At 41.6% G+C, this 18,958-nt stretch overlaps 1 protein-coding gene across 4 annotated transcripts in view; it reads right to left on the minus strand.

Annotated features, from left to right (window-relative positions):
• The window catches only part of DIP2C (disco interacting protein 2 homolog C), a 471,590-nt gene that overhangs the window by 188,786 nt on the left and 263,846 nt on the right, over positions 1 to 18,958 (minus strand). For all 4 annotated transcript variants that reach the window (XM_066387148.1, XM_066387147.1, XM_066387146.1 and 1 more), the window contains one exon: positions 8,142 to 8,252. In XM_066387148.1, coding sequence (XP_066243245.1) covers positions 8,142 to 8,252 — 111 coding nt within the window. The remainder of the gene's footprint in view (positions 1 to 8,141; positions 8,253 to 18,958) is intronic.

The raw sequence follows: 18,958 nt of genomic DNA on the forward strand, positions 1-18,958 counted from the left end.
GACATTTCTAAAATCCAAATTATACTGTGTCATTTCTGTTTAAATAACTAGGTGCAAATATCAAAACTGAGCTCATTTTTATTTTTTTGTTTTTGAAAAAAAGGGTCTTATTGATCTGTCTTAAGTGCATTTCCTGCTCTGCTCCCACCCTTCCACAACTTTGACCCTAGAACAGCACTGTGAAGGAGAACTTTCTGTTGTACTGGTGATTTCCATATTTTCAAAGTCCAGTTTAGTAAATGAAGGCCCAGTTTGGTTAGTGAAGCAAATAAAATAATAATAATAATTTTAAATCTTATTTAACTTTAATTAATTTGCACTTAAAAGGCCCCATGTGGATTTGGCCACCATGTTAAATAGTGCTATTCTACTCAGAGAAGTCTTTCTCAGTGAATCTTTAGTTGGGTGTGTAGTCTGATTTAGTGCATTCTTCTCTCCTACTCTAATGCAAGAAAGAATAGGTGTTATTTTCTGGTTTATACTAGAATAAATTAATGAAAAATAAGTTGTTCAGAGAGAACAAAGATTACAGAGTTAGGAACCACATTAAATCAGTAAATTCAAATTGACTAGAGAAAGAAACACCTCAATCTAGAAAATTAAACTGTAGCATCAAGGAAGAAATTATTGTAGAATAAATAAACTCTTTAAAAGCAAACACAACGTTTTCTATATTCTTCTCTCACCTATAGTGCAGAGCAGAATATTCCTAGAAACTGAACATTGACATGAATTCGACTTTAAACTGATGTCAACTTAAATAAACCTTGGGGTAGATTCAGATGTAGATGTTTGTAGTTCATATTATCTCTTAATTTTTAAAGAAAGAAGTACATTTTTTACAGGTCTCATAGTAATGGTTCTTAAACTCTTTGACTTGAAGAATGCTTTAAACTCTTAAAAATGGCTGAAAGCCCTTAAAAGCATTTGCTTATGAAAGTAATACTTGCATATTTATATGAGAAAGTAAACTTTTAAAACATAGAACTCACAATAATAGATTCCACTGGCTGTCAAAACTATAACATTATCATATATCATGCAACCTCTGGAAAAAATCCAGTACACCTTCATGAAAAAATTAGAATGAAAAAGGCAAATGGCCCTGGCCGGTTGGCTCAGCGGTAGAGCGTCGGCCTAGCGTGCGGAGGACCCGGGTTCGATTCCCGGCCAGGGCACATAGGAGAAGCGCCCATTTGCTTCTCCACCCCTCCGCCGCGCTTTCCTCTCTGTCTCTCTCTTCCCCTCCCGCAGCCAAGGCTCCATTGGAGCAAAGATGGCCCGGGCGCTGGGCATGGCTCTGTGGCCTCTGCCTCAGGCGCTAGAGTGGCTCTGGTCGCAATATGGCGACGCCCAGGATGGGCAGAGCATCGCCCCCTGGGGGGCAGAGCACCGCCCCTGGTGGGCGTGCCGGGTGGATCCCGGTCGGGCGCATGCGGGAGTCTGTCTGACTGTCTCTCCCTGTTTCCAGCTTCAGAAAAATGAAAAAAAAAAAAAAAAAAAAAAAAGGCAAATGATGTTTTAGTGTTATACTGAAGATAGTCTGACCTCAAAGACATCTCTGAAAGGGGTTCGAGATCCCCTGGAGCTCCTGGACTACTTGAGCTCGCTAAGCTAGCAGAAGACAGGGCTCCATGACATTCTCCTAGGACGGAGCATGAGTGTGGGTCCGGACGGCTGACCACGAGAGGTAGCTGCCTCATCTATGTACACAAAGTATGAGGTGTGGTTTTTAAATTGTTTTAAGTTCATCAAAAGACAAAACAATCATTTTTAACATATTAGGAGATTGTATGCTGCATCTTAGTTTTAATTTTCTTCCTTGTCATAGTCTGTCTTGGTTGGAAGAGACACAACACAAACCTTAAGGTTTTCTTTTCTAGGGTGTTTGGTTGGGAGAAAAGGAGTATTTAAAAATACCTAAAATTTAAGCTCTAATTTAGACTTTATCAAGTAAAAGTAACAGAGTGCCTAATTTATAGACCCCTATTCATCATTCATTCACTTTACAAATCAAATTTGTTTTCAAAGAAAGTTATTTATAAATAAGTGCACGCTGTTATCAAAAATTCTATTAGGAGATGACCACAATGTAAGGCTGTGGAGTTTAGAAGTAAAAGGGAAAATATTCCTAGGAGAGATTAAATTTGAGGCTATATGGCTGACTAGACTGATGTGTAATTAGGTCATTTATCTAAGAGATAACAGAATTACTTCTTGGCTGATATAATTTGGTCACTGAATCAACCAAAGGAACTCTACTGCAAGGTAAGTGGTCAAAGAAATTCAGAAAGCAAAATCTGCTGAAGGCCACAAAACTTTTCCTTTTGAATGTCTCAAATCTTCCATGCTGGCTCAGAAGAAAATAAACCCAAAAATCCTGATGGCAACAGACTAAAATCAGTTAAGATTTCATACCGCAAATTTTAAAATAATGTAAAAACATATATTCTAAGAGAAACTAATTTATATTAGCGAAATGTCTAAAATAAGAACTCTTATAACTAGATTTTTTAACAACAGGAGATAGCAGAAAAGAAGATGGTAAATGAAACTACCAAGTGAGCCCTCACTACGTCCCAGGACCCTCCTTAGCTTTCCTGTAGGATGGTTGCCATGATATATGGGAATAGGGGCCATTTGGAGTTGATTATACATAATGGGAATCCCAGCTGAAATTTCACAAGCACATGGAAGGATCCTCTGGATAGGTCTGTCCCATATGTAAATTGAGCAGTCATTATTCAAAATTGAGAGGATTGCAAATTTAAAAAAATAAAACAGTACATATGGAATAACCTTTTCCGTGCTTTACATGGCACTTGTAGAAATGTTCACACAACTTTTCTTAGTACTCTCTCTCTACGTTGCAAGTTAATAGCTGAGGAAAATCCAACCATCTCTAACCTATGATAAAAAGAAACCTTAATTCTCTAAAGGCAGACCCAGAGACCATCACCTATGCAGGTGTACTATGTGGACACCTAGGAGTTACTCCCAATTCCCTTTCTCACATACCCCTACATCAACTCAGCCTTAGAATCCTACTGCTATTGTCTTCTAAACATATCTCAAATCTCACCAGTACTGACTCATCTCCTAAACATGCATCGATATCAGGCATTCAGGGTCTTTGTAATTCCTCCATTTCTAATCCATACTCCATAGTGCTACCAAAGTAATCTTCAAATGCTAAGACTGTCCTGTCATATCTTTGCCAAAAATCTTTAAGTGCCACCCTATCATCTTCAGGATAAGTACAAATTCCCAAGCATAGTACACAAGATACCTTAACATCTGATCCTTCTGTATGTAATTTCTTGCTTTCCCCCAAATGCGCTATGCTCCCTCATCTTCCTTCCAAAACTATTAATTAGGAAATATTTTATGTGCTTGGCATACATGAATGAACAAAACAAAGACCCTGTCTACATTATCATGGTAGACTGTAAGTAGGCAGATGGTTGATAGATGATGACAGACGACTGATAGACAAGTAGGTAGATAATTAATATATAGCTAAACAGATGATTGATATAGGCAGGTAAATAGACAAACAATAGATAGGTGATAGATTACTGGTAGAGATGTTTGATGGGAGATGGACTGATTGATGGCTGGGAGATAGATAGGAAGACAGATAATTGATAGAGTGTTGGGGTGATATAGGAATAGAAACAAATGAATCAGGATGGGAAAGCATAGGGATCATGTGTGAGTGTTTTATGCTTTTACTTGGGTGGTCAGAGAATGCCTCACAAAAGTAGTCAAACCTGAGCAGAGACCTGATGAAGGTAAGAAAACCAATAGTGTGTATATATGAGGGAAGAACATTCTAGCATTCTAGGCAGAACAGACAGTGTAAAGGCCCTAAAGTACCTATGTGCTCAAAAACTGCCCAGGACACCAGTGTGGCTGCAGAAGAGAGATGATGTGAAAGAGAAGAGCAGGGATCCCCAAACTACAGCTCACGGGCCGCATTTATCCGGCCCCCGTCGCACTTCCGGAAGGGGCACCTCTTTCATTGGTGGTCAGTGAGAGAAGCGTATTCCCATTGAAATACTGGTCAGTTTGTTGACTTAAATTTACTTGTTCTTTATTTTAAATGTTGTATTTGTTCCCGTTTTATTTTTTTACTTTAAAATAAGATATGTGCAGTGTGCATAGGGATTTGTTCATAGTTTTTTTATAGTCCAGCCCTCCAATGGTCTGAGGGACAGTGAACTGGCCCCCTGTGTAAAAGTTTGGGGACCCCTGGACAACAGCACAGAGGAATGGAAGGCAGACCATGCACACGGTAGGTCATTATGGGGACATGATTCTTACTCTGAGAGCAATGGGGACTGCTGGGTTACTTGAACAGAAGAGTGTTGCCAGCAGACATGTGCTAAGGAGCTCAGAGTGCTAAGAGCAGCCTCCTCAAAGATCACATTACACGGTAACATTTGCCCTTTATGCATTATAACCCTCAGTTCACTGGTCTGGTTCCTCCTTAGGCTGGGAACTCCTGGGGAGAGAGGAAAGACTGTATCTTATTTTCTCTGTAGCTCTCTAGCACCGAGTAGATCAGAAAGAACACTTTGTCACACTCCTCGGGTGCCAGTCACTCAAATGGAAGTCCAGGACCACGCTGGCCACTGAAGGGGCTGAGCTAGTCTCTGACCTTAGGCCTAGAACCGAAATTTCAGCCACAGGGAAGAGTTTATCTCAACAACTGGGCAGAAAGGATAGCTAAGTGAGAGGAAACCAGAAATATGTAGAGGAAATGGGACAAGAGCACCCAGGAAGATGTCCACAGGAAACAAAGCTGCAAGCAAGGTCAGGAGCTCATTAGAACTCTGTAGTGTGTAGGGATAGAGGTGAGTACCAAGTGCTCATGTCTGAGTCTCTAACTGGAAAGGCCTAATGCTAACTGCAGCTTTTGTTCACAGCTCCTCCAACTCCAGTGATGTGAGTGAGGAATTAATAGTAATTCTAAAATAGGGCTTAAGGTGGGCTGGACCCAGAGGGGTCTAGTTTCCTTTGCAGAGGACCACGCTGGTCATGCTTCTACTGACAGGTGAAAATAACCCCTGCAGGTGCCCTCGATTCTTCTTCTTAGCCCTCCCCCTGCCCCAGTTTGTTGCTCTCCCACATCTTCTCTTCTGCTCTCAAAGATGGAAGGTGAAGTACACAGGTGAGTGGACATGTGCCTGAGGCCAAGGAATCACCATTCCTGCTGTGTTTTTTTTTATTCATTTTTAGAGAGGAGAGAGAGAAAGAGAGGAGAGAGAGACAGTGAGAGAGAAGGGGGGAGGAGCTGGAAGCATCAACTCCCATATGTGCCTTGACCAGGCAAGCCCAGGGTTTCGAACCGGCGACCTCAGCATTTCCAGGTCGACGCTTTATCCACTGCGCCACCACAGGTCAGGCATTCCTGCTGTGTTTACATCTCTCAGATTTTTACTGTCTGACCACCTATTCTACCTACCCCTAAATAACTAGGGGGACTTCCAAAACACAGTGTATCTTATCAAAGGCCATATAAACATCAGGGTTTATCACCCTCATCCTCCATCATCAGGAAAGACAGATAATATGTGAAACAGACTTGCTAGGGTTAAATTTTCATCTAAAATTTAAAAATTAAGACAAAGAGTCGGACCAGGTGGTAGCACAATGGAAAGAGCATCAGACTGGGACACAGAGGACCCAGGTTTGAAACCCCGAAGTCACTGGCTTGAGCACGAACTCATCCGGCTTGAGTGTGGGATCATAGACATGACCCCATCCATGGTCGCAGCTTGAGCAAGAGGTCACTCGCTCTGCTGCAGCCCCCCACCATCCCCGGTCAAGGCACATACAAGAAAGCAATCAATGAACAACTAAGGTGCCACAACAAAGAATTGATGCTTCTCATCTCTCTCCCTTCCTGTCTGTCCCTATCTGTCCTTCTCTCTGTCTCTCTGTCACACACACACAAAAATAACACAAAGAGTTAAAGGTTAGAAATGGAGGCAAGATAAAATCTTTGTGGTAAGAAGTCAGATAACAGATAAAACAAAGCTAGATTTGCATTCTATTTTAATGAGATACTCACTACAGTATTATTAATAATTACATTCCTGCCTAAACTTCCATTTTCTCATCTATAAGTAGAAATAAGAGCACAGACTTGCTTTGGTAATTCACTTTGATGAATTACCAAAATCATTTGGCATGAGAACTGAAGATATTGATGATCGTAAATATGTGTCTTCATGTGTGATCTACAGGTGTGTCTACTATATGTGGGACTCTGTGTGTGTCTTTGTTATGTGTGACTATATGTGTCTAACTGTATGCTGAACTATGTGTGATCTATATGTGTGTGTCTATGTGTATATGGGCATATGTAAAATACTAGCAGCCACATCAAGACAAAAGAGTTAATGGAAACATTTCCTGGTAAGCTGACAGCACACATGTGGAGGCTTCTACCCTCCTAATTATCTGAAAGGGGGCTCTGAGATGCCTGAATGGCTAAGATAGGCTCTTGATATGTGCTGGCTGTAAAAATACCTCTGAAAAACAGGTATACTTGGGAACAAATTCCTGACTTCATTCCATCCCCACGTGTTGACCCCCATGGGCATCAAGGCCTCTTGAGCAGGGCCAAGAAGGCAGAAGAGCAGCAGTAAAGCTGCACCTGGCCTTTCCTAATTGCTTGAGTCCATTCTTCTTGCTTGTGCAGATGACCACTCCTGATGCTATAAAATCTCTGCTTACCCTTGCATTCCCCTCTAGAAAGGAGAACAGGGCCAGGAAGTCAGGCAGACAGCTTCTTAGAGGTGATGGTGGTGGTTTATCTTAAAAGCCCACATTAAGAGAAGATTCAGAAAATACGAACCCACCCATGGCTGAGCTACTTCATCCACCATAGCCTCAGCTTCCTCTTCTGCAACATGAAACAATAATGAGTACTTCATCTGTTTGTTATAAAAACTAAGTAAGATATTTGTGAAAGTACTTGACAAATGTAAAGTGATATTTATACAAATATTATAATTCAGATCGTTATTTTTTTTTTTCATCTTATTTTTTTTTTTTTAAATAATTTTATTTTTTTAATGGGGTGACATCAGTAAATCAGGATACATATATTCAAAGATAACAAGTCCAGGTTATCTTGTCGTTCAATTATGTTACATACCCACCACCCAATGTCAGATTGTCCTCTGTCACCTTCTATCTTGTTTTCTTTGTGCCCCTCCCCACCCCCTATCCCTCTCCCATTCCCCCCTCCCCCCCGTAACCACCACACTCTTATCAATGTCTCTTAGTTTCACTGTTATGTCCCACCTACGTATGGAATAATACAGTTCCTGTTTTTTTCTGATTTACTTATTTCGCTTCGTATCATGTTATCAAGATCCCACCATTTTGCTGTAAATGTACCGATGTCATCATTTCTTATGGCTGAGTAGTATTCCATAGTGTATATGTGCCACATCTTCTTTATCCAGTCATCTATTGATGGGCTTTTTGGTTGTTTCCATGTCCTGGCCACTGTGAACAATGCTGCAATAAACATGGGGCTGCATGTGTCTTTACGTATCAATGTTTCAGATCGTTATTAATCAAAGCGTTCTGGTGCTAAATGAAATAAATTCAAGCCAGTCAAGCCCAGGTGATGGTTACAATAAAATGGAATGTAGATAGCATCATAAAACACAAAGGCAATAACAGAGTACATATAAAATTTTAAGGATTTTGTTTCTTTTTTGAAAATTGTTCTTGAAAAACATCACTGAAGAAAAATTATAGTAGCAACCAACATTAAAAAAATCAAAATGAAACTGTTGAACAGAGACCTAAAAAAAATGGGTTCATGAGAAATTAATATTTTTCAACTATTAAATTCTAAATAGTGAACAAAACTAGCTTATAAATATGAAAATAATTACTGTTTGCTAAATTTTAATGTGTACCCTGGAGAGAATATTTGTGTATGAGACAGGATGTCATCATCTATGGATCATACAACCAATCACAAGAACATTCAAACACATACTGTGCCTCATATACATACAGCCGCTTCAGGCATGAACCCACTTAGCCATTTCACCACCAACATTTAAAATCAGGATAGTGGTGATCTCACATCTGCATTGGTGCCTTACCTGATCGATAGCGCTCATCTCGTGACCCTGAGGACCTTCGGCGGTGATAGCGAGAGGAAGAAGAAGGAGTAACCGGAGCCCGGCGCTCTGGTGGCAAAGCTTGATCCACCCCTGGGTTAAGGGAAATAGCAAAGTAAGGTGAGGTTTTACTTGGCAGCTGGAGTTAATTTTTACTTTGTGGAGAAAATCCTTTGGCAGAATATAGCCCTGAATCACTGCATTCCTACAGCCGAGCTCGAGCTCACAGGGGAGTAAGCATGGAGGCCGGATGTCCTGGATGATGACCAGGACAGGGGGAAAAGTCCAGGGCAGGACAAGACTCATGCCCAACACTGCAGCCTTTAGAAACAGCGCAGGCTCCTGCACATCAAGATTGTCTAAAATGTCATGGGACGACATGCAAACTAAGCTACCAGCAATGTCTGAAATCTTTAGGGTTTGGATAAAAAAGAAAGAAAGAAAATGGCACCCAAAGCACAGAATCAAGTAATGATCTTCTTTATATAATAAAGTGGTTAAAAAAAACTTGAGAAAATTAAAAATTACATTTATCATTAAAGATAATATTTAAATAAATCTTACAGGGTATTTTAATAATATAATTCAGGTAACTAAGATTGAGAATAACCTTCTGTCTTTGTTCATTCAAAATTTCTAACTCCGTTTGGAGCTAAATGACTGAAAAAATATATAATTTCAATATCGCTTTGATGAATTACCAAAAATGTTAACATGGCCAAATAAAAATGATTCTGTGGGTACTGGTCAAAAGCTGACCTAAATAGCCTGACTTGTGGTGGCGCAGTGGATAAAGCGTTGACCTGGAATGCTGAGGTTGCCGGTTCAAAACCCTGGGCTTGCCCGGTCAAGGCATATATGGGAGTTGAAGCTTCCTGCTCCTCCCTCCCTTTTCTCTCTCTCTCTCTCTCTCTTTCCCCCCTCTAAAATGAATAAATAAATAAAAATTATTAAAAAAAAAAAAAGCTGACCTAAATCTGGCAATCACAATACTGATTATACTTTAGAACTAAAATGGTAAAAACATAATCTAGATACAGGATAAATTAATCCTTGCAGTTCAGAGATGAAGAAATTCTGAGCACTAAGCATTAAACATAGTTGTTACTTCTTCAGAAAAGGACCAGTAATACCTGATAGAAAGTAAACCAGAGACAGTAATTTAACAAAAACAGTGGTTAAGTCCCTGGTTTTCCATGTTTACTCCAGGAGCGTTATCTGTCCCTGAGATTAAATATTTCTCTTATGGTGATTTCTGCACCTCAATTTTTGATAGCATGCTTGTGGGTTAACTCACTAGAATTATTAGATTAACTTGATTAGAACAGTGAAAAAGATATCTACACTGTAATCACATGTTAGGGTTTGTAAACTCTTCATCTAGCAAGGGGCATTAACATCATTAACATTTCTTGATGACTGGAATGTTTACAGATACCAAACCTCTTCCAGTTATTATCTACAAAGGATCTTTTAAAAATCTTTTTTAAAATTATTTTGTATTTTTATTAAACAGATGCAAAGAAATCAAAGAGCAGTACTATTTCTTTTGATGAAAAAGTTACCTTGTATTTACATTCATATTTATAAATGTGGATTTATAATCCTACTTATTGTCTATTTTAGATGACATGGACTTCTCCCTTAACCACCATGGCCATCACTACCCCATTACTGGGATCAGAGTCAGTGGTATGCTATGCGAACCTTCCTACATTACACTTTTTTGTTATTTTGGAATTAATTATTTATATATTTTTGGTCCATTACCTTGGTTTTCAATGTACCTACTGCTAATCCTTTCAAAATACCCAACAGCACTAAAAAACTCCAATTCTTTTCTCCTCGTGGTCAAACACGGACAATCTGGTGACAGCTTTTTAGTTCAATTTTATTTTCTTTAAAGACTTCCCTCTGGGAGTTCCCTCTTGCTCTAATCCTGGCTGGTTGGCCCAGACGTGCTGCCTAACAGCCATATTTCAAGTGAGAATTCTAAGCAAAATTATTTGTAACTTTGAAAATGTATTTATATAAAGATATTTGAAAATTATTTGTATCCACTGACTTTCACATCAATTATTGTTGCAGAGAAGTGAAATGTCATTTTTTTTTGGAATATTTTATTTATTTATTTTATTTTATTTTTTATTGATTTGGGGGGGGAGGAGAGAGAGAGAGAGAGAGAGAGAGAGAGAGAGAGAGAGAGAGAGAGAGAAAGGGGAGGAGCAGGAAGCATCAACTCCCATATGTGCCTTGACCGGGCAAGCCCAAGGTTTCGAACCGGCAACCTCAGCGTTCCAGGTCGATGCTTTATCCCACTGCGCCACCACAGGTCAGGCGTGAAATGTCATTTTAATGCTATAATCTTCATGTAAAATCTATTTGTTTCTCTCTTCTCCTCTGTCAACTTTTCAAGTTTTTTCTTTATTCCCATTAAAGGAGCTGCAAGCAGTGCTTTCTTCCTAGGGCATCAGCATCACCAAGATCTGTTTCCAATAAGTCTTTTATCTGGGCTCTTCTATTTGCCAAACAATTGGGCTTCTGGTCTCCAGTCTTGTGAAACAGGAGCATTCATCTTTCAGGGCTGGAGCTGTTCTCTCCCTCCAGCATGTGCACTCTAGTGTCTCTCTGGGGTCAGTACATGATGTCCCTGAATCTGGAGGCTCCTAGTCCATTTCTCCAGAGAACAAACATCTCTGAAGAGTGGGGAGGATGTGGACCACCTGCTTCCTAGATGCCATGCTTCCCACAATGCCAAGGTTTCAACACCTTCATTTGCTTCCACTTACCACCATACCCGAGGGAGACACCTTACATGTTACAGAAACGCATCATTGTTTCTTCCCTTCTCCTGTCTTGAGGCTTTACACCAGGGGTCCCCAAACTTTTTACACAGGGGGCCAGTTCACTGTCCCTCAGACCGTTGGAGGGGCGGACTATAAAAAAAACTATGAACAAATCCCTATGCACACTGCACAAATCTTATTTTAAAGTAAAAAAACAAAATAGGAACAAATACAATATTTAAAATAAAGAACAAGTAATTTTAAATCAACAAACTGACCAGTATTTCAATGGGAACTATGGGCCTGCTTTTGGCTAATGAGATGGTCAATGTGCTCCTCTCACTGACCACCAATGAAAGAGGAGCCCCTTCCGGAAGTGCGGCAGGGGCCAGATAAATGGCCTCAGGGGGCCGCATGTGGCCCAATTTGGGGACCCCTGCTTTACACTCTACCTGTTTACTGACGTCTTAGTGCATTTGTGGAAAGAACAACAAAAGGGACAGTTTGGAGTGGCCTAGGTTACAGTGACTCAAAAATATATTTAATGTTTCGCTTTCCTTCTTAGTAATGTTAGCTTCCTAAAACTACACTGCTCACAAAAATTAGGGAATATTTCAAAATGAATATGAAGCAATAAAATATCCCCTAATTTTTGTGAGCTGTATACTTTCAACATTGACCCTGCTGAATCCCTAGGTGGTTGTGTACATCCTCTGAGATGTACACAGTCCTAACACTCACACTCTTGAACCAGCAACGCAAACTGGTAGATGAGTGCTTGCCTGTGTGTGGACCTTACTAGTCTGTTCTCAGAAAGTTATATGCAACAGTGAACATTTACTTTCTTTTCTTTTTTTTTTTATTATTAAGTGAGAGGTAGATAGGCAGAGAGACAGACTTCTGCATGCGCCTGGACCAGGATCCACCAAGCAAGCCCCCTATGCGGCGATACTCTGCCCATCTGGGGCTGTAGCTCTGTTTCTCAGCAACCAGCTACTTTAGCACCTGAGGAGAGGCCATGGTGCCATCCTCAGTGCCTGAGGCCAACTTGTTCCCCTGCCCATGGCTAGGGGCAGGGGAGAGAGAGTGAGAGAGCGAGAGAAGGGGGAGGAGGGAGAAGCAGATGGTCGTTTCTCCTGTGTGCCCAGTCCAGAAATCAAACCCAGAATTTCCACACACCGGGCTGATGCTCTACCGCTTAACTGAACAACCAGGGCCAACATTTACTTTAAAGGTTGAAATATAGTAGAATTTAAAAAACAGAAGTTTTAAAAAGAAATAAATTTGACATAAGGAGAAGAACTTTAACAGGGCATTTGCAACAGGACAGTAAAAGAAACTAAAGTATTAGTGTGTACGTTTCAATCATTAATTTTTATCTGAATTCATTGTGAATGAAATTTGAGGTAGCTTCACATCTTTATTATATGCGGCTTAAGTGTCTGTCACGATAGCATATTGGTTGCTTGCGTAACTGTACTAGCCAATGGGGTGAAGTTGCCATGGCATTCAAATAGTCCTGCCTTCTGGCATGCCACCTCACAAATTGAGGTTAAAGATTGGAGCAATTTTATGCTGTTAAGAAATCTTAACACCAGAAGGGGTCTTTGCAATGGTACAAGACTAGAGGTTCTCCAATTGAAGAATAATGTCATAATAGCTAAGTCTTTGACTGGCTCCTCTAAAGGTGAAATACATGTCATTCCAAGAATTGATTTGGCTCCATCTCAAACAGGGTTGCCGTTTCAATTGAGACGTAGACAATTTCCTGTAAAACTTGCCTTTGCTATGACCATCAGTAAGTCTCAGAGCCAAACGCTTAAGCGTGTTGGCATTTTTTTTTACCTGAGCCTGCATTTGGACACGGTCAACTTTATGTTGCCTGTTCAAGAGTTCGTGAAAGAACAGACGTAAAATTAAAAATAATTGATGGTCCTCTGCAAGGCGAGCTTAAAAATGATGGAAAGATCTACACAAGAAATGTTGTGTACAAAGAGATCTTTGACATGTGAATTAACATTTTATTATTTAAATCACCTGTATTTATTGAGCTAGCGGTGGCTCTTAAGAAATGTACCGCCAGTGGTTTCCTTCATTGCACTCTACTTTAAGCAATTAAGCAAGTAGAAGGGGGAAACCCCGTGGGGCAGTAAGCAAAGGGGTGTCCTCGCCGCCTGCCCTGGGTAATTCAGTTTGAATTAGCAGACACCTTTGCACACATCATTTTAATTACAATTTATAATATCTAGAACAGCAGTCATTTCGTATGACCGCCGGGCTTTCTAGTAAAGGTATATTCTAACAAGAAAAAGCCAACAGTCAAATATGCAACTCCAAAGTAGAATTCTACCTGTCACCATAGGAGCAGCAGTGGAGGGTCCTTCTCATTATGCTGTAGTAAGGATGTAACCAAATGTGCTGCTGAAACACATGCCTAATAATTACTAAAACACAATTATAGCTCATAATTCAGCATTGTTGGGGTCTTATGTTCATACCATGAGTGAGAACTAACTCTCAAGAAAGCTGCAGGTTGACCAGAGTGTCTACAACAGAGACAGGCCAAGAAAGGTCCCTCCCTGGGAAGGTGAGATGTCCCGAGGGAGGTGAGAAAACTGTCCAAAATCACAGGAAGCCAGAGGGACAAAATTAGTTTCCCTCAGATAACAATGTGACAAAAATCAAGGCTGGACCCTTTCTCCAACATTTAATGAGCACTGAGTACCAGGCTCTTACCTAGCTACAGATCCTATGTGAACTGAGGGGAAAAGCACCCTTGACAACATCGAGCTCTGGAGATGGTGCTCCAGCTGGCTGTTGTCACCATCTGTGACCCTGGACCTCAGTTTACCATCTTTACACAGAACTGATAAGAACTGCAAACACTTTACTGCACTGGTCTAACACTTAACATTTATGAATTTATTTCATTTATTAACATAAGCATATGAAATATCAATAGGTACTGTTCGTTCTGCCATTTTATTGATGAGAAAATACAGGCCCAGAACTGGGGTTTGAAGTCAGTAAGCGCCACTCTCTAGTAGCATTAAAATATTTACTTGTAACTGCCCTTTCTTTTGGAATGGGTGTCCCCTTCCAGTGTTCCCAGGTACCCTGTCATCACTTAAAGTGATGAGGTGGCCTCACTGCCCCATCCCCAAAAGAGGCCCAGTCCTTGAGGCAGAGGCCATATGTTTAGTGCTGTACTCGCAGTACAATAATTACTTGTTACATGAACAAAATTGAGCCAGTACCTTGACACAAAAAGTGTTCTTGTGATCTTATTATTGTGCAAAACTATTTGTTCAACTGCAATCTTACAAGGAAAGATGGAAACTGGTGCAGTTTCACTGTTGCCTTGGAATGAACTCAGAGCAGCTATTGTCTAATACAAAGTGTGTCTATCAGATCCTTACTAGAAAGGCAAGATTGCTGCCCCTGGCCCACAGAACCAGCTCAGGAAACACTTCTGAACCAGTAAGGTAGGGAATCACCCATCTAATCTTGAACCCTGACTTGGATTGGAGAACTTTAGTTAAAAGTCCTGAGTGAATGTCTCTTGAATGCAAACACCAAGAAACTGTGTGAGTGACCTTTGTGCAGACACAAAGGAATGCATGTGAACAGGCTTTAGAAAATTAGCCTGGAGGTTCTGGATTGCCTCTTCCTTTGTGCTTGTTAATTAGCACAAGAAAAAGAATGTACTGACCAAAATTAGCCCTTTCTCCATGTCTGCAAAAAGTCTATTAGTCATTCTTTCCCTTTATCACCTGATCTCCCTCCCCTGTAATCCTGTTACTTCTGTTCTGCTTCTGGTCATTAAAACCTGAGGGAGAAGGAGATTCAGGAGATCTTCTTTGCCTCCCTTGGCAGGCCTCCCCCCTCCCTCTTGACATAAGTTTGTGTCTTGAGTAGGTTTCTTCCATGCGACAATGGTAGTTCCCAGCGAGCTGGAGTACTACACAGTACGTGTTATTTCAAGACTTGTGCAGAGGTTGGAATGCTTCAATTTAAATATTACAATGTCAGTAAAATTTTTGTTTTTCCACTAAAATAGCAACAGGTCTATAACAAATACTCCAAATCAGAGGAAGATGACCCAAGGGTACATAGAGGAAAAAGAAAAGGACAGCACAGAGAAAAGCATACCCTCATCCCTCTGCTTAGCTCCTGCATTCCACCTCTCCTGTCCTCAACCATCCACATCCCAGGAGTCCTCTCTTCTCTACCCTTCAGTTTACTCTCAAAGGCATCTGGGCAGGCCTGGAGTCCTCACAGTCACATGCCACCTGCTGGTGCCTCTCCATCCCCAGGCTTCCCATAGCACCACCTCTCGGTCTGTCTCTACTGCAACCCAAGCAGGGCTCTCTCTGTCCAGTTATTCTCCCTGCAACCCACTGACCAGAACACAAAGCCCACACTCCTTCACCTGACCTTCAGTCGCCCCCAGCATCACATCTACCATCGCTCAAGCACGCCTCCCATTCAGACCTCTGGTTCTAGTCAAGCAGAAATATTCACTATTCCCAAGTTTTGCCCTGTCTATCATACTATTCAAACACTCTTTCCTTCCAGACGTGAAAACCTTATTCAAACCCAAAGAGAGAGGAAGCAGAGAAATAAGCCATTTTTATTAAAACTTTGGTTACTTCGATACGTGATTAAGATCCCCCCCCAAATTCCTAACTCCATAGTTCTATCCCTAAACAATCCATCAGTTTCAGACTAATGAATCCAGTCCTTTTATTATGATAAACAGAAGTCATAATAATGATCACATTATCCTAAAGATAAGGGGACAGTCACTGTCACTCTGACACAGTGCTGAGAACAGGTCAGGAGACCTGCAGTATAGACTTGTGGTTATTCAGGTTATTAAATGTTCTGGAAAAAGTCAGAATTTCAGAATTCTGATATTAAGAGAATACATTGAAAATCTCGGTTTTTCAGCATTTAAAGAAAAAATCATGAACTGTAAGCAAAGGATGATGTGAATGAGAATGTATTTGGGATTTAACACTAGAGGACCTGCATCCAAATTCTGGTCCATTCTTACTAATCATGGAACTGGACACACTACTCATCCTCCAACTGCTGGGTCCCATGATTGGCACAGTCACTTGGGAGTGACTTAGGCTCCCAGGGCCCTTGTGGAAACTCAAGAGCCTCCTGGTTGCTCCCTGCTGGGTGCAGTGTCCACAAAGCCTCCCAGATATCCTGTACTTTAGTTCTTGGCGAAGCTATTGAAGACTTTTCCATGTTTCAAGTGTATACAAAAACAACTTCTGAACTGTCTCATTCTCTTCTAGTACCTGATTACACTCTTCCACAGCAGTAATTACTTCTAAAACAGTGAAATCAAGGACTGCCAGAAGCAAACACTACAACTGTTGTGCATGCAGATAAGAATTCACTATGTTTGCTTTGTATCAGCTTGTATGACAACACCACAAAATAGAGCTTTCATTATAAGTAATCTGTACCCAACCATATCTGCATATTTCTTCATTACTATTATTGTGGTTTCTATCTTATACTTCATTAACATAAATCTTTGCCATAAACCAGTATAAATTTGCTAACCACTTTCCTATTAAAACATTTTGATTATCAACTCATGTCTTGGACATGTGTAGAAGACTAGGAGCTTGAGAAAGTTTGGCAAGAGTGCTCTATATGTTATTTATGCGTTTATGCCTAATTCCATGTTCCAACATTCGGTCTTCGCTTGTTAGAGAAGATGAGTTCTGAAGGCAGTGTCTGTGGTCAGAATCCAGGCGGCAAGTTTCTGCATTTTTCTTACACCTCAAAGATACGGCCAGTTCCAGAGCGAGCACCATTCTGTCTGGTGAATGCTCAGCCCAAACTCCAGATTTCTCACACAGGAATGTCCTGGGTGTGCTCCCTTTAGCTACTGACATTGGGGGAAGGACCCTGACTGCTTAAATGTCACTAAAAATAACAAGACTTTAGCCTGGCCTGTGGTGGTGCAGTGGCTAGAGCGTCGACCTAGAACTATTGAGGATGCCAGTTCAAGGCCCTTTGCTTGCCCTGTCAAGGCACACACGACAAGCAACAAGTAAGCAATGAACAACTAAACTAAAGAAACTATGAGTTGATATTTCTCGCTCTGTAAAATCAATAAATAAAATCTTTAAAAAATAATAAATAGATGACGTCAGAGTAATGGCGGGGTAGGAAGCGATTCCGATAAATCTCCCCCAAAACTCAACAAGATCTTCAACCAGAAACAGAAAAACCTATACTTGGAGCCTCCAGATGCTTCGCAATACACCCAAAGGTATGGTCGAGTGAAAAATTGGCTAAATATATAACCAAACCCCGAAGGAAATAGGGAGTAAGAAATGCTCCGCCTTCCTCACTAACCCAAACAGGGCAGCTTTCTCTGGTAACTGAATATAGAAACTGAGGCGGGCAAAGGGGGTGAATAGATTCAGGCCACGGCACAAACAGCTGAACCAGGCTGTGGCATGGAGATCCAAGCCGAAGAAAAACTGATCCTGTGGCAACCCGGGCAATACAAGCTAACACTCGCGCCAAACCCAAACAAAGAAAGACAAGCGGGGCGGCCATTTTACCCGGTCTCCTGGTTGGTGCGCAGTTAGTGGGCGAGAGATTTCTTCCTAGGCCCCGAGAGTGGGTTCCTGTGTTGCCCCACGGAGAGGCAGGGTCAGAGGCCTTTCTGTGGGCCGAGGGCAGAGTCTCTGGGCAGCCCCAGCGCCCTGGGAAAGCCACGCACGGGAGGGAGTGAGAACTAATTCCAACGGTGGAAATTTTCCGTGCTGCTGGGGGTTTCACTCAGAGGGAAACGCGGCCGGCCTCATATCCTGGTTTGCGCGCGCAGATAGTGAATGAGAGATTCCTCTGAGTGCCTCGGCAGTGCGCGCCCGTGTTATCGCACAGAGGGGCAGAGTCAGGGGCCTTTGTGTGGGCCAAAGCGGAATCTCGGGCCGCCCCAGCGCCTTGCAAAAGCCGCACAGGGGGACGGAGCGAGACTCAATTCCAACGCTGCAACTTTTCCCTGTGGTTGGGGGTTTCACTCAGAGCGTGAGACTGCTGGCCGGATATCCTGGTCTGCGCGCGCAGCCAGTGAGTGAGAGTTTCCTCCAAGCGCCCCGGAAGTGGGCGCCCGCCTGTGTTACCGGACAGAGTGGCAGACAGAGCCAGAGGTCTTTGAGTGGGCGGAAAGCCCGCCTGATTATGCTAGCAGCTCTGACTGACTGAGCCTTACCCAGAGCCCTGTGCTGAGTGGAAATAGAGTGGGGAGTTGCCAGCTCTTTGAGCCTCTTACTATCCAGGCAGAGGCAGCAGCAACCCCATAGCTGGATTATCAGGCTACTAATTGAGGAAGGAAAGACTAGGAGAAAGGCTCCAGGAACACGGACTCTCTCACTGTCGGAGCCTATAAATGCTAATAGCCTCGACTGCCAACGAGACTAAAGCACAATACATGACATTGCCATAGAGACTTATCAACTGCAAACCTCTACCTGAGCGTGCCAAAGGGGCAGAACCCAGGGTACATAGTCACCGACCAGGAAGAGGGAGAGAAAAAAAAAAGCAAGAAGATAACCTCTCAAAATCAAGAATAATCTGCAGACTTTATAACCTATCCCATTTTATTATATTTGTTCGTTTGTTTCTCTTATCTTCATTCTTGATACTTTTTTTCCTCCTCCAATTTGGCAGATTAACTCTCTGCCGGTCTTACTCTCTCCTCTCCTTGAACTACACTACCCATAAGTGTTACATCTCCCATTATCTTTTCTCTTCTCTTCCTTTCTCTCTATGAGGGTTGCACTCCAAAACCCTTAACTCTCTCTCTCTCTCCTTTCTTTTTTCTTCTATTAGTGGTTCCCTCTTGTTTTTTTTCTCTCTCTCTCTCTCTTTCTTTTCTCCCTCTATATTAGTTTCTTCCTTTCTCCTTTACATCTCCTCTCACTCAAACCTCAATAACAAACAAATTATCTTATCTGGGACTCAAACTTA

The sequence above is a fragment of the Saccopteryx leptura genome, chromosome 5, assembly GCF_036850995.1.
Source record: "Saccopteryx leptura isolate mSacLep1 chromosome 5, mSacLep1_pri_phased_curated, whole genome shotgun sequence".
In the NCBI taxonomy this organism is placed as follows: domain Eukaryota; kingdom Metazoa; phylum Chordata; class Mammalia; order Chiroptera; family Emballonuridae; genus Saccopteryx; species Saccopteryx leptura.